Raw genomic sequence first — 16,125 nt, forward strand, 5'->3', positions numbered from 1 at the left:
TATATATGATTTTTTTTTTTTCTATAAATATGCGACATCTGACTGGTATTTATTTGGTTACATTAATTTGTGTAAACTACAAAAACGTTTCTGTTGCCTTTATTTTACAGAAATTATTTGTCCCAAAATTAGATTGGTGATATTTCTGTTTAAATAATTAGAACAGAAAATTGCACAAAAAAGGCTTTGATAGTCAGTATAACTGTAAGATGAGGGAAACTTACTTTGGGAAACTGAATTTAAAGATTTGTACAGACAGAAGGTCTCACTCAACACCGAGCTGAGAGGCCTGAGGACTTCATTTGTTTATGTCTTTTTTATGGGTCCATCCATAAAAAATAAAAAAAAATCCATAAATAAACGATCATGCTTGTCTGTGGGGGGGAAACTCCAGAAATGCAAATTAAAAACCTGCACACTCCAAACGAACAGCCTTTGTTGAGATTTGAGCCCAGGAACCTGCTTATTAAATAGATCAAGATTAAAACTGAGCCAGATGAGTAGAGGTGAACCGACAGACAGAAGATGGCATAAAGACTCAACCAAATCCAGAGTGAACAAGATCATTGATTTAGACTTTACTTGTATTTTTGTTTTAGAACAAGACGTTCGGCTCCTGTCCGACTGACTTAACGAGGATCTGAACAGCTGATGGTCCCGGGCCATCAGCTGCATTTGGCTTTAAATATAGACATGAACATACAGCCCACCACCCCAAGTCTGCATTCCAGTGAGGAAATAAATGTGGTACCTTAGGGGAGCAGACATACCAACTTCCTAATGTATAGAGTAAATTTAGCCTTGTGTGGCATGAGAGACATTAAAGGAAGTAGTTGAAGAGGAGCGTTGATCCTTTTAATGTCTACACAGTGAAGAAGAGGAGGCTCTGCTGGGATGTAAATTAAAAAAGGTCAGATTCACGGTTCAGGTTTCACAAAAGGTTTGTATGGAGCACCTCTGAGCAGTCAATACAGACAGAAATCAGAAATTCACATGAGGGAGTCATGCTAACACTCAGACCTATAACAAAAAACACAGCTTCTCTATCATTTGATACAATTTCTATAACATACATATTGCAGCTCATGAGTTCTGTTTTAGACAGATGTTTGTCCTGTTGCTATTTTCTCAAGGAAATGGGTTCTCAAAAGTTGCTCTTTGCTGTAGCTTAGAGTCCTCCTGCATCAGTTCTTCTGTTTTTGTTTGTGTGTCTCTGCTCTGTCTCCTCAAACCCTCAGTTGGTTGTGACAGATGGTCGCTCATACTGAACCAGGTTCTGCTGGAGGCTTTTCTTTTGTCAAAGGGGAGTTTTTCCTCCTCACTGTCGCTACATGCTCAGTGGTGAATGCTGGAAGTTAATGACGCAATAAAATCTGCTGGGATTCCTTAGACAGAAAGCTTTTTAAACTAATTTTAACGACAAAGTGAATCTAATGCACTGTTTGAAAACTAGGATTAGTTGGAATCTATGTGATTAATTGAAATGAAATTACTTTTTCTGTAAGGTGTATAGATAGATAGATAGATAGATAGATAGATAGATAGATAGATAGATAGATAGATAGATAGATAGATAGATAGATAGATAGGTTTTGCAGTCAAACAACACTTTCTACAAAGCATGACCTACTTTCTACATCACTGTGCTTGACCATTATCCTCTTTAGCGCTAAAACTCAGAGGAATGATGCAACTGGGCGTAGCGAACATTAAGTCCCGCCCACGTCTAACATTCCCCATTTTAATTGGTCGAATCCTCGAAACGTCTGTTCATGATTGGTCTAATCCCCTTTCTTTTACGTACGCAGCGCACATGGGGGTTGAGTAAAAAAAAAAAAAGGGGGAAGCCACGTTGACACAAGAAGTGGGTATTTTTTCGTGTCCCGGGAAATAAAGGTCACGTCGATAACTGCCTATTCAGCTGAAGCGTCAACAGTAAGACATTTGTTGGTTTTTAATGATTAGTAGCTTAATCTCCAGAAACCCCGGCTAGCAAGAGGCTACCAGGTGCATTCAGGAGTGCTAGCATCATAAAAGGAAGAAACTAGCTGGTCTAGCTCCAGGGTGTTACACGGAGTTAAGGGTATAACTGAACCGTAGCACAGTTTACAAAGATTTATCTTTTATTTTGGCTCCCTAGAAGGTATTTCTGAACAGACAATGAAATAAAGCATTCTTTTGTTATGAACGTAGCTGTCAAACAGTAATGTTCCTTAACAGGTAAAATAATTTACTTCTAAACAATGTTTATGTGCGTTTATGGACTATCTGAAGATTTTTTTCCTCATGTTTGATCCCCATCATCTTTATTTTCTAATCGAGCTTGACTTGAAAACCTGTATAGAAGCCGCTATGCTGTTTGTTTGTTTTTTGGTTTTTTTTTAAAGAAAAGGACAGATGTTGATCTGCAGCATCTGTCTGCTTTTCCGGACAGGTCGTGAACGCCACATCATCTGTCAGGATGAGCGTTGGATTCATTGGAGCAGGCCAGCTGGCTCATGCACTTGTGAAAGGTTTCACTGCTGCAGGTAAAGATTTCTGCGAATATTTATCTGTTTTTCAACTATTTTTAGGCCCGAGCAGCAAAGCGCTGCGAAGGCCTATTGTATCTGTACTGTTTCTTATTATTAGGCCCGAGCAGCAAAGCGCTGCGAAGGCCTATTGTATCTGTACTGTTTCTTATTATTAGGCCCGAGCAGCAAAGCGCTGCGAAGGCCTATTGTATCTGTACTGTTTATTATTAGGCCCGAGCAGCAAAGCGCTGCGAAGGCCTATTGTATCTGTACTGTTTATTAGGCCCGAGCAGCAAAGCGCTGCGAAGGCCTATTGTTTCTGTACTGTTTCTTATTATTATTATTATTATTACGATTCTGCCCCCCCAAAGAGGCGCCTTTTTGGGGGCTTTATCATATTCAAAAACTCACCAAACTTGGCGGTCGCGACTAGAAAATTTAAAAATTTTGAATTTTAAGGTTGTCGCAAAAATCGCAAAAAAAATTGCTCAACGGCGGCAACTAGCAATTTTCTGTTGACACAATGGTATGAACGTATTTCATCGTAGAGACATGAAATTTGGTACACTTGTAGAGCTCACCAAAAGACTCAGAACTTACATTTAATGTTATTAGCCAACTATCACAGGAAGTCGGCCATTTTGTCTTGAACGTCCATTTTTTTCCTCGATTTTGACGTTTACAGCCTTCGTATTTGATCGAACTCCTCCTAGGAATTTCGATTGATCGACTTCAAACTCGGTCAGTCTGATCATAAGGCATGTTTGATTTAAAGTTATCAAATTGGTGAGTTTTGGAGTATGTTGAAGGGGGGTTAGCAGGGGTCAAAGTTCACCTACTCGCCATGAAACACGAAACTCTTATATTTCCTATAAAAAAACACATAGAGGGACCAAACTTTCAGTGATTGATCGGCATCGGATGTCCTAAAATACCCTGTGGTGAAATGATGACATCACTTAAGCCACGCCCCCTGAGAACAGGAAGTGTCTTGTTTTACTGTGAGCGGTCGCTCTCTTAGCCCTTTGACCTAATCAACATGAAACTGTGTCCACACACAGAAGACATGTTGGTGTGTTGAGGATTCCAACCCTGACCGGCTTTGAGATAGCAGCTGGGCGTGGCGGCGTGGCGAAGTGACCTGTAACGCCGATGCCATACGTTTGCTTCTAGATTCCACATGTTTCGACCGAGCTGCACCAAACTTGGCTTGAGTGATGCTGGTGTGATACCTGAAAATTCTATGTCATCAGATTATGACGTCATCTAAGCCCCGCCCCCTCAGAACAGGAAGTGCTATTTTTTTCCTTGGAAACTTTCATCTATGGCTCTCTTGACCTAATCAAGGTGATTCTGTGTTGGATGACAGATAGGAAGTTGGTCTCGCTTGCTTTAAAGTGCCAAGAGTTTTCAATGGCGGCAACGCCGTTCGTATACGTTTGCCTCTACATTCCACATATTTTGACCGAGCTGCATCAAACTTGGCCTGAGTGATCCTGGAGGCTTGCCCGTCAATCCTACGTCATCACATTATGACGTCATCTAAGCCCCGCCCCCTCGGAACCGGAAGTGCCGTTTTTTTCCTTGGAAAGCTCTGTTTATGGCTCTCTTGACCTAATCAAGGTGATTCTGTGTTGGATGACAGATAGGAAGTTGGTCTCGCTTGCTTTAAAGTGCCAAGAGTTTTCAATGGCGGCAACGCCGTTCGTATACGTTTGCCTCTACATTCCACATATTTTGACCGAGCTGCTTCAAACTTGGCCTGAGTGATCCTGGAGGCTTGCCCGTCGATCCTACGTCATCACATTGTGACGTCATCTAAGCCCCGCCCCCTCGGAACCGGAAGTGCCGTTTTTTTCCTTGGAAAGCTCCGTTTATGGCTCTCTTGACCTAATCAAGATGATTCGGATGATGAGCTCTGTCATTGCTCGCTGCTGGCTGAACCGTGTGGGCGTGGCCAAACGGCGAATATCAGTCCCTCGCCATATTCATACGTTTGGCTCTAATTCAAGCATGGATCATCCGATTGGCTCCAAACTGGATATGTATGACCTTTGTTCACCTCTAAAGAGCCCAACGGGTTTGAAATGTAATTTGGCTCCACTGCGCCCCCTAAGTTAATACATGGGTTGTATCTCCTCGACGCATCGACCGATCTGCGCCACATTTTTTGACAGTCGTCGGGGAGCGCTGCCGAACGCATTCACGCGTGTCGCCTGGTGGACGGGCGGGGAAAATGCGCGACAGCTTCTGCGGTGGCTAGCGGGCGGCGGTGCTGAAAACTGCGGCGGAGCTTCTGCGGTCGGGAGTTGGCTGCGGCTCTGGAAATCGTGCGAGACCTTCTGCGGTGGCTGGAACCCCCGCGGTGGCCAATAGGCCGGAGCGGCGCTTGCTGCGAGGGCCGCCCGAGGCTGCTTGCAGCTTTAATTAGGCCCGAGCAGCAAAGCGCTGCGAAGGCCTATTGTATCTGTACTGTTTATTATTATTATTCTGCCCCCCTCTTCGTGGGCCTTTTTGGGGGCTTTATCATATTCAAAAACTCACCAAACTTGGCGGTCGCGTCTAGGCGGTTTAAAAATTTTGAATTTTAAGGTCGCCGCAAAAATCGCAAAAAAAATTGCTCAACGGCAGCAACTAGCAATTTTCAAAAGACCCATTGCTATTCACTTACTTCATCGTAGAGACTTGAAATTCGGTACAGTTGTAGAGCTCACTAAGACACTCAGAATTTACAAGTAATGTCATAGTGCAAGTATCGCAGGAAGTCGGCCATGTTGGATTGAAGGTCCATTTCGGACCCTGATTTGGCCGTTTACAGCCTTCGTATTTGATCGAACTCCTCCTAGGGATTTCGATTGATCGGCTTCAAACTCGGTCAGTCTGATCATAAGGCATGTCTGATTTAAAGTTATCAAATTGGTGAGTTTTGGAGCATGTTGAAGGGGGGTTACCAGGGGTCAAAGTTCACCTACACGCCATGAAACAAAAACCTCTTATATTTCCTATAAAAAAACACATAGAGGGACCAAACTTTCAGTGATTGATCGTCATCGGGTGTCCTATAATACCCTGCAGTGAAAATTTTTTTTTACGTAGGCCACGCCCCCTGAGAGCAGGAAGTGTAATGTTTTACTGTGAACGGTCGCTATCTTAGCCCTTTGACCTAATCAACATGAAACTGTGTCCAGAGACAGAAGACATGTTGGTGTGTTGTGGATTCCAACCCCGACCGGCTGCGATGAAGCAGGTGGGCGTGGCGGCGTTGCGAACGCCATCGAATTTCGTTTGGCTCTGAATTCCACAGTTTCGGGGAGAGCTGCTCCAAACTCACTAGGATGGATCCTTATACACCCGCCAACAGGAATCCATAGCGAAATTTGGTGGGCGTGGCCTAATTTCTCTACATCTCCCCCTAGAATATTTTAAAAAATCAGCCCCAAGCCATGCTTTATCCTAGAATTACGAAACTTGGTACACATGTGTATCTTGTCAGGACGTACAAAAAAGTCTCTTGGAGCCATGCTCTAAACCCAACAGGAAGTCGGCCATTTTGTATTGAAGGTCCATTTTGGACCTCGAGTTTGACGTTTACAGCCTTTGCATTTGATCGAACTCCTCCTAGGGATTTCGATTGATCGGCTTCAAACTCGGTCAGTCTGATCATAAGGCATGTCTGATTTAAAGTTATCAAATTGGTGACTGTATGAGCTTGCTGAAGGGGGGTTACCAGGGGTCAAAGTTCAGCTACTCGCCATGAAACACGAAACTCTTATATTTCCTATACAAAAACACAGAGAGGGACCAAACTTTCATTGATTGATCGTCATCGGGTGTCCTAAAATACCCTGTGGTGAAATTATTTTTTTAAGTAGGCCACGCCCCCTGAGAACAGGAAGTGTCATGTTTTACTGTGAACGGTCGCTATCTTAGCCCTTTGACCTAATCAACATGAAACTGTATCCAGAGACAGAAGACATGTTGGTGTGTTGTGGATCCAAGCCCTGACCGGCTGCGATGAAGCAGCTGGGTGTGGCGGCGTGGCGAAGTGACCTGTAACGCCGATGCCATACGTTTGCTTCTAGATTCCACATGTTTCGACCGAGCTGCACCAAACTTGGCCTGACTCATCCTGGTCTGATGCCTGACAATGCTTTGTCATCATATTATGACGTCATCTAAGCCCCGCCCCCTCAGAATGAATTAGAGAGATCTTCTGTGTAATTACATAATAAACAGTCCATGTTCGTTGTTTGTAGGGCAATGCTGCCCTCTGCTGCCCACTGAAATAGTTTCATTATTTCAGTAATTCGACACCAGAGGGCAGCATTGCCCTACGGAATGAAAGTTCAATGTTGTAATGGAGGAAAAAATTAAATAATTAGTAATTCTAACACAAAAACTCACAGAGACACCAAACGTTCAGTGATTGATCATAATCGAGTGTCCAATAATATCCAATGGTCAAATGATGACATCACTTAGGCCCCGCCCCCTCGGAACAGGAAGTGCTATTTTTTTACTTGGAATGCTCTGTTTATGGCTCTCTTGACCTAATCAAGATGATTCGGATGATAAACTCTGTCAATGCTCGCTGCTGGCTGAACCGTGTGGGCGTGGCCAAATGGCGAATATCAGTCCCTCGCCATATACATACGTTTGGCTCTTATTCAGGCATAGATCATCCGATTGGCGCCAAACTGGATATGTATGACCTTTGTTCACCTCTAAAGAGCCCGACGGGTTTGAAATGTAATTTGGCTCCACTGCGCCCCCTAAGTTAATACATGGGCCGTATCTCCTCGACGCATCGACCGATCTGCACCAGATTTTTTGACAGTCGTCGGGGAGCGCCGCCGAACGCATTCACGCGTGTCGCCCGGTGGACGGGCGTGGAAAATGAGCGACAGCTTCTGCGGCGGCTAGCGGGCGGCGGTGCTGGAAACTGCGGCGGAGCTTCCGCGGTGGGGAGCGGGCTGCGGCTCTGGAAAACGCGCGAGAGCTTCTGCGGTGGCCGGAACCCCCGCGGTGGCCAATAGGCCGGAGCGGCGCTTGCTGCGAGGGCCGCCCGAGGCTGCTTGCAGCTTTAATTATTATTCTTATTATTCTTACCCCCCAAAGAGGTGCCTTTTTGGGGGCTTTATCATATTCAAAAACGCACCAAACTTGGCGGAAGCGACTAGGCAGTTTAAAAATTTTGAATTTTAAGGTCGCCGCAAAAATTGCAAAAAAAATTGCTCAACGGCGGCAACTAGCAATTTTCAACAGACCCATTGCTATTCACTTACTTCATCGTAGAGACTTGAAATTCGGTACAGTTGTAGAGCTCACTAAGACGCTCAGAATTTACAAGTAATGTCATAGTGCAAGTATCGCAGGAAGTCGGCCATGTTGGATTGAAGGTCCATTTCGGACCCTGATTTGGCCGTTTACAGCCTTCGTATTTGATCGAACTCCTCCTAGGGATTTCGATTGATCGGCTTCAAACTCGGTCAGTCTGATCATAAGGCATGTCTGATTTAAAGTTATCAAATTGGTGAGTTTTGGAGCATGTTGAAGGGGGGTTACCAGGGGTCAAAGTTCACCTACACGCCATGAAACAAAAACCTCTTATATTTCCTATACAAAAACACATAGAGGGACCAAACTTTCAGTGATTGATCGTCATCGGGTGTCCTAAAATACCCTGCAGTGAAATTTTTTTTTTACGTAGGCCACGCCCCCTGAGAGCAGGAAGTGTAATGTTTTACTGTGAACGGTCGCTATCTTAGCCCTTTGACCTAATCAACATGAAACTGTGTCCAGAGACAGAAGACATGTTGGTGTGTTGTGGATTCCAACCCCGACCGGCTGCGATGAAGCAGGTGGGCGTGGCGGCGTTGCGAACGCCATCGAATTTCGTTTGGCTCTGAATTCCACAGTTTCGGGGTGAGCTGCTCCAAACTCACTAGGATGGATCCTTATCCATCCCCGAACAGGAATCCATAGCGATATTTGGTGGGCGTGGCCTAATTTTTCTATAGCGACCCCTAGAGTATTTTAAATGAACAGCCCCAAGCCATGCTTAAACCTAGAATTACGAAACTTGGTACACATGTGTATCTTGTCGGGACGTACAAAAAAGTCTCTTAGAGCCATGCTCTAAACCCAACAGGAAGTCGGCCATTTTGTATTGAAGGTCCATTCTGGACCTCGAGTTTGACGTTTACAGCCTTTGCATTTGATCGAACTCCTCCTAGGGATTTCGATTGATCGGCTTCAAACTCGGTCAGTCTGATCATAAGGCATGTCTGATTTAAAGTTATCAAATTGGTGACTGTATGAGCTTGCTGAAGGGGGGTTACCAGGGGTCAAAGTTCACCTACTCGCCATGAAACACGAAACTCTTATATTTCCTATATAAAAACACATAGAGGGACCAAACGTTCAGTGATTGATCGTCATCGGGTGTCCTAAAATACCCTGTGGTGAAATTATTTTTTTAAGTAGGCCACGCCCCCTGAGAACAGGAAGTGTCATGTTTTACTGTGAACGGTCGCTATCTTAGCCCTTTGACCTAATCAACATGAAACTGTGTCCAGAGACAGAAAACATGTTGGTGTGTTGTGGATTCCAACCCCGGCCGGCTTTGACATAGCAGGTGGGCGTGGCGGCGAGGCGAAGTGACCTGTAACGCCGATGCCATACGTTTGCTTCTAGATTCCACATGTTTCGACCGAGCTGCACCAAACTTGGCCTGACTCATCCTGGTGTGATGCCTGACAATGCTATGTCATCATATTATGACGTCATCTAAGACCCGCCCCCTCAGAATGAATTAGAGAGATCTTCTGTGTAATTACATAATAAACAGTCCATGTTCGTTGTTTGTAGGGCAATGCTGCCCTCTGCTGCCCACTGAAATAGTTTCATTATTTCAGTAATTCGACACCAGAGGGCAGCATTGCCCTACGGAATGAAAGTTCAATGTTGTAATGGAGGAAAAAATTAAATAATTAGTAATTCTAACACAAAAACTCACAGAGACACCAAACGTTCAGTGATTGATCATAATCGAGTGTCCAATAATATCCAATGGTCAAATGATGACATCACTTAGGCCCCGCCCCCTCGGAACAGGAAGTGCTATTTTTTTACTTGGAAAGCTCTGTTTATGGCTCTCTTGACCTAATCAAGATGATTCGGATGATAAACTCTGTCAATGCTCGCTGCTGGCTGAACCGTGTGGGCGTGGCCAAATGGCGAATATCAGTCCCTCGCCATATACATACGTTTGGCTCTTATTCAGGCATAGATCATCCGATTGGCGCCAAACTGGATAGGTATGACCTTTGTTCACCTCTAAAGAGCCCGACGGGTTTGAAATGTAATTTGGCTCCACTGCGCCCCCTAAGTTAATACATGGGCTGTATCTCCTCGACGCATCGACCGATCTGCGCCAGATTTTTCGACAGTCGTCGGGGAGCGCCGCCGAACGCATTCACGCGTGTCGCCCGGCGGACGGGCGGGGAAAATGCGCGACAGCTTCCGCGGCGGCTGGCGGGCGGCGGTGCTGGAGACTGCGCCGGAGCTTCCGCACTGGCGAGCGGGCTGCGGCTCTGGAAAACGCGCGAGAGCTTCTGCGGTGGCCGGAACCCCCGCGGTGGCCAATAGGCCGGAGCGGCGCTTGCTGCGAGGGCCGCCCGAGGCTGCTTGCAGCTTTAATTATTATTACGATTCTTCCCACCTCTTCGTGTGCCTTTTTGGGGGCTTTATCATATTCAAAAACTCACCAAACTTGGCGGTGGCGACTAGAAAATTTAAAAATTTTGAATTTTAAGGTTGTCGCAAAAATCGCAAAAAAAATTGCTCAACGGCGGCAACTAGCAATTTTCTGTTGACACAATGGTATGAACGTACTTCATCGTAGAGACATGAAATTTGGTACACTTGTAGAGCTCACCAAAAGACTCAGAACTTACATTGAATGTTATAAGCCAACTATCACAGAAAGTCGGCCATTTTGTATTGAACGTCCATTTTTTACCTCGAGTTTGACGTTTACAGCCTTCGTATTTGATCGAACTCCTCCTAGGGATTTCGATTGATCGACTTCAAACTCGGTCAGTCTGATCATAAGGCATGTTTGATTTAAAGTTATCAAATTGGTGAGTTTTGGAGCATGCTGAAGGGGGGTTAGCAGGGGTCAAAGTTCACCTACTCGCCATGAAACACGAAACTCTTATATTTCCTATATAAAAACACATAGAGGGACCAAACTTTCACTGATTGATCGTCATCGGGTGTCCTAAAATACCCTGTGGTGAAATGATGACATCACTTAGGCCACGCCCCCTGAGAACAGGAAGTGTCATGTTTTACTGTGAACGGTCGCTATCTTAGCCCTTTGACCTCATCAACATGAAACTGTGTCCAGAGACAGAAGACATGTTGGTGTGTTGAGGATTCCAACCCCGACCGGCTTTGACATAGCAGGTGGGCGTGGCGGCGTGGCGAAGTGACCTGTAACGCCGTTGCCATACGTTTGGCTCTGAATTCCACAATTTCGGGCCCAGCTGCTCCAAACTCACTAGGATGGATCCTTATCCACCCACCGACAGGAATTCATAACAAAATTTGGTGGGCGTGGCCTAATTTCTCTATAGCGACCCCTAGAGTATTTTAAATGAACAGCCCCAAGCCATGCTTTATCCTAGAATTACGAAACTTGGTACATATGTGTATCTTGTCGGGACGTACAAAAAAGTCTCTTAGAGCCATGCTCTAAACCCAACAGGAAGTCGGCCATTTTGTATTGAAGGTCCATTGTGGACCTCGAGTTTGACGTTTACAGCCTTTGCATTTGATCGAACTCCTCCTAGGGATTTCGGTTGATCGGCTTCAAACTCGGTCAGTCTGATCATAAGGCATGTCTGATTTAAAGTTATCAAATTGGTGACTGTATGAGCTTGCTGAAGGGGGGTTACCAGGGGTCAAAGTTCACCTACTCGCCATGAAACACCAAACTCTTATATATCCTGCACAGAAACTCACAGAGACACCAAACTTTCAGTTATTGATCATCAATAGGTGTCCTAAAATACCCTGTGGTGAAATTATGACATCGCTTAGGCGACGCCCCCTGAGAACAGGAAGTGTCATGTTTTACTGTGAACGGTCGCTATCTTAGCCCTTTGACCTAATCAACATGAAACTGTGTGCAGAGACAGAAGACATGTTGGTGTGTTGTGGATTCAAGCCCTGACCGGCTGCGATGAAGCAGCTGTGTGCGGCGGCATGGCGAAGTGACCTGTAACGCCGATGCCATACGTTTGCTTCTAGATTCCACATGTTTCGACCGAGCTGCACTAAACTTGGCTTGAGTGATGCTGGTGTGATACCTGAAAATTCTATGTCATCAGATTATGACGTCATCTAAGCCCCGCCCCCTCAGAACAGGAAGTGCTATTTTTTTCCTTGGAAACATTCATCTATGGCTCTCTTGACCTAATCAAGGTGATTCTGTGTTGGATGACAGATAGGAAGTTGGTCTCGCTTGCTTTAAAGTCCCAACAGTTTTCAATGGCGGCAACGCCGTTCGTATACGTTTGCCTCTACCTTCCACATATTTTGACCGAGCTGCATCAAACTTGGCCTGAGTGATCCTGGAGGCTTGCCCGTCAATCCTACGTCATCACATTATGACGTCATCTAAGCCCCGCCCCCTCGGAACCGGAAGTGCCGTTTTTTTCCTTGGAAAGCTCTGTTTATGGCTCTCTTGACCTAATCAAGGTGATTCTGTGTTGGATGACAGATAGGACGTTGGTCTCGCTTGCTTTAAAGTGCCAAGAGTTTTCAATGGCGGCAACGCCGTTCGTATACGTTTGCCTCTACATTCCACATATTTTGACCGAGCCGCATCAAACTTGGCCTGAGTGATCCTGGTGGGAGGCCCGTCGATCCTACGTCATCATATTATGACGTCATCTAAGCCCCGCCCCCTCGGAACAGGAAGTGCCGTTTTTTTCCTTGGAAAGCTCGCCCTAAACCATGCGAGAGCTCCTGCGGTGGCCGGAACCCCCGCGGTGGCCAATAGGCCGGAGCGGCGCTTGCTGCGAGGGCCGCCCGAGGCTGCTTGCAGCTTTAATTATTCTTATTATTCTTACCCCCCAAAGAGGTGCCTTTTTGGGGGCTTTATCATATTCAAAAACGCACCAAACTTGGCGGTCGCGACTAGGCAGTTTAAAAATTTTGAATTTTAAGGTCGATGCAAAAATCGCAAAAAAATTGGCTCAACGGCGCCAACTAGCAATTTTCAAAGGAAATTTTGCTATTCATTTACTTTATCGTAGAGACATGAAATTTGGTACACATGTAGAGCTCACCAAGATGCTCAGAATTAGGTATAGATTTAGAAGTGCAAATATCACAGGAAGTCAGCCATTTTGTCTTGAACGTCCATTTTTTTCCTCGAGTTTGACGTTTACAGCCTTCGTATTTGATCGAACTCCTCCTAGGGATTTCGATTGATCGGCTTCAAACTTGGTCAGTCTGATCATAAGGCATGTTTGATTTAAAGTTATCAAATTGGTGAGTTTTGGAGTATGTTGAAGGGGGGTTAGCAGGGGTCAAAGTTCACCTACTCGCCATGAAACACGAAACTCTTATATTTCCTATACAAAAACACAGAGAGGGACCAAACTTTCAGAGATTGGTCGTCATCGGGTGTCCTAAAATACCCTGTGGTGAAATTATTTTTTTAAGTAGGCCACGCCCCCTGAGAACAGGAAGTGTCATGTTTTACTGTGAACGGTCGCTATCTTAGCCCTTTGACCTAATCAACATGAAACTGTGTCCAGAGACAGAAGACATGTTGGTGTGTTGAGTAATCCAACCCCGACCGGCTGCGATGAAGCAGGTGGGTGTGGCGGCGTTGCGAACGCCGTCGAATTTCGTTTGGCTCTGAATTCCACAATTTCGGGCCCAGCTGCTCCAAACTCACTAGGATGGATCCTTATCCACCCACCGACAGGAATTCATAACAAAATTTGGTGGGCGTGGCCTAATTTCTCTATAGCGACCCCTAGAGTATTTTAAATGAACAGCCCCAGGCCATGCTTTATCCTAGAATTACGAAACTTGGTACATATGTGTATCTTTTCAGGATGTACAAAAAAGTCTCTTGGAGCCATGCTCTAAACCCAACAGGCAGTCGGCCATTTTGTATTGAAGGTCCATTGTGGACCTCGAGTTTGACGTTTACAGCCTTCGTATTTGATCGAACTCCTCCTAGGGATTTCGATTGATCGGCTTCAAACTCGGTCAGTCTGATCATAAGGCATGTCTGATTTAAAGTTATCAAATTGGTGAGTTTTGGAGCATGTTGAAGGGGGGTTAGCAGGGGTCAAAGTTCACCTACTCGCCATGAAACACGAAACTCTTATATTTCCTATATAAAAACACATAGAGGGACCAAACGTTCAGTGATTGATTGTCATAAGATGTCCTAAAATACCCTGTGGTGAAATGATGACATCACTTAAGCCACGCCCCCTGAGAACAGGAAGTGTCATGTTTTACTGTGAACGGTCGCTATCTTAGCCCTTTGACCTAATCAACATGAAACTGTGTCCAGAGACAGAGGACATGTTGGTGTGTTGGGGATTCCAACCCCGACCGGCTGCGATGAAGCAGGCGGGCGTGGCGGCGTTGCGAACGCCATCGAATTTCGTTTGGCTCTGAATTCCACAGTTTCGGGGTGAGCTGCTCCAAACTCACTAGGATGGATCCTTATCAACCTGCCAACAGGAATCCATAGCGAAATTTGGTGGGCGTGGCCTAATTTCTCTATACGGTCCCCTAGAATATTTTTAAAAATCAGCCCCAAGCGATGCTTTAACTTAGAATTACGAAACTTGGTACACATGTGTATCTTGTCAGGACGTACAAAAAAGTCTCTTGGAGCCATGCTCTAAACCCAACAGGAAGTCGGCCATTTTAGATTGAAGTTCATTTGACCTCGATTTTGACGTTTACAGCCTTCGTATTTGATCGAACTCCTCCTAGGGATTTCGATTGATCGACTTCAAACTTGGTCAGTCTGATCACAAGGCATGTTTGATTTAAAGTTATCAAATTGGTGAGTTTTGGAGCATGTTGAAGGGGGGTTAGCAGGGGTCAAAGATCCCCTGTGATTGACATATTACACAGTCAATTACAAAGGGGATATTTAGTCATTCCGTAGGGCAATGCTGCCCTCTGGTGTCGAATTACTGAAATAATGAAACTATTTCAGTAATTTCAGTAATTCGACACCAGAGGGCAGCATTGCCCTACGGAATGACAGTTCAATGTTGAATTGAAAAGGAAAAAATTAAATAATTTGTAATTCTAACACAAAAACTGACAGAGACACCAAAGTTTGAGTTATTGATCATTATCTTGTGTCCAATAATATCCGATGGTCAAATGATGACATCACGTAGGCCACGCCCTCTGACAACAGGAAGTCTTGTATTTTACTGTGAACGGTCGATAGCTTCTGCACCAAACTTTGCAGGAGTGACCCTGGTGGGTTCCTTGACGACCCTATGTCATCATATTATGACGTCATATAAGCCCCGCCCCCTCAGAACAGGAAGTGCCGTTTTTTTACTTGGAAAGCTCCGTTTATGGCTCTCTTGACCTAATCAAGATGATTCGGATGATAAACTCTGTCAATGCTCGCTGCTGGCTGAACCCTGTGGGCGTGGCCAAACGGCGAATATCAGTCCCTCGCCATATGCATACGTTTGGCTCTTATTCAGGCATAGATCATCCGATTGGCGCCAAACTGGATATGTATGACCTTTGTTCACCTCTAAAGAGCCCAACGGGTTTGAAATGTAATTTGGCGCCACTGCGCCCCCTAAGGTAATACATGGGTTGTATCTCCTCGACGCATCGACTGATCTGCGCCAGATTTTTCGACAGTCGTCGGGTAGCGCCGCCGAACGCATTCACGCGTATCGCCCGGTGGACGGGCAGGGTAAATGCGCGACGGCTCTTGCGGCGGCTAGCGGGCGGCGGTGCTGGAAACTGCGGCTGAGCTTCCGCGGTGGGGAGCGGGCTGCGGCTCTGGAAATCGTGCGAGACCTTCTGCGGTGGCCGGAACCCCCGCGGTGGCCAATAGGCCGGAGCGGCGCTTGCTGCGAGGGCCGCCCGAGGCTGCTTGCAGCTTTAATTATTCTTCTTACGATTCTGCCCCCCTCTTCGTGCGCCTTTTTGGGGGCTTTATCATATTCAAAAACTCACCAAACTTGGCGGAAGCGACTAGGCGGTTTAAAAATTTTGAATTTTAAGGTCGTCGCAAAAATCGCAAAAAAAATTGCTCAACGGCAGCAACTAGCAATTTTCAACAGACCCATTGCTATTCACTTACTTCATCGTAGAGACTTGAAATTCGGTACAGTTGTAGAGCTCACTAAGACGCTCAGAATTTACAAGTAATGTCATAGTGCAAGTATCACAGGAAGTCGGCCATTTTGTATTGAAGGTCCATTTTTTACCTCGAGTTTGACGTTTACAGCCTTCGTATTTGATCGAACTCCTCCTAGGGATTTCGATTGATCGGCTTCAAACTCGGTCAGTCTGATCA

General features: G+C 45.5%; 1 protein-coding gene across 3 annotated transcripts in view; it reads left to right on the forward strand.

Annotated features, from left to right (window-relative positions):
• The window catches only part of LOC102223396 (pyrroline-5-carboxylate reductase 1, mitochondrial-like), a 54,060-nt gene that overhangs the window by 18,448 nt on the left and 19,487 nt on the right, over positions 1 to 16,125 (forward strand). For 2 of the 3 annotated variants that reach the window (XM_023334582.1, XM_023334583.1), the window contains exon 4: positions 2,435 to 2,528. In XM_023334582.1, coding sequence (XP_023190350.1) covers positions 2,435 to 2,528 — 94 coding nt within the window. Of the gene's footprint in view, positions 1 to 1,582; positions 1,936 to 2,434; positions 2,529 to 16,125 lie in introns of those variants that run through there. The other variant, XM_023334584.1, reaches the window with a different exon arrangement.

This window comes from Xiphophorus maculatus, chromosome 5 (assembly GCF_002775205.1).
Source record: "Xiphophorus maculatus strain JP 163 A chromosome 5, X_maculatus-5.0-male, whole genome shotgun sequence".
In the NCBI taxonomy this organism is placed as follows: Eukaryota; Metazoa; Chordata; class Actinopteri; order Cyprinodontiformes; family Poeciliidae; genus Xiphophorus; species Xiphophorus maculatus.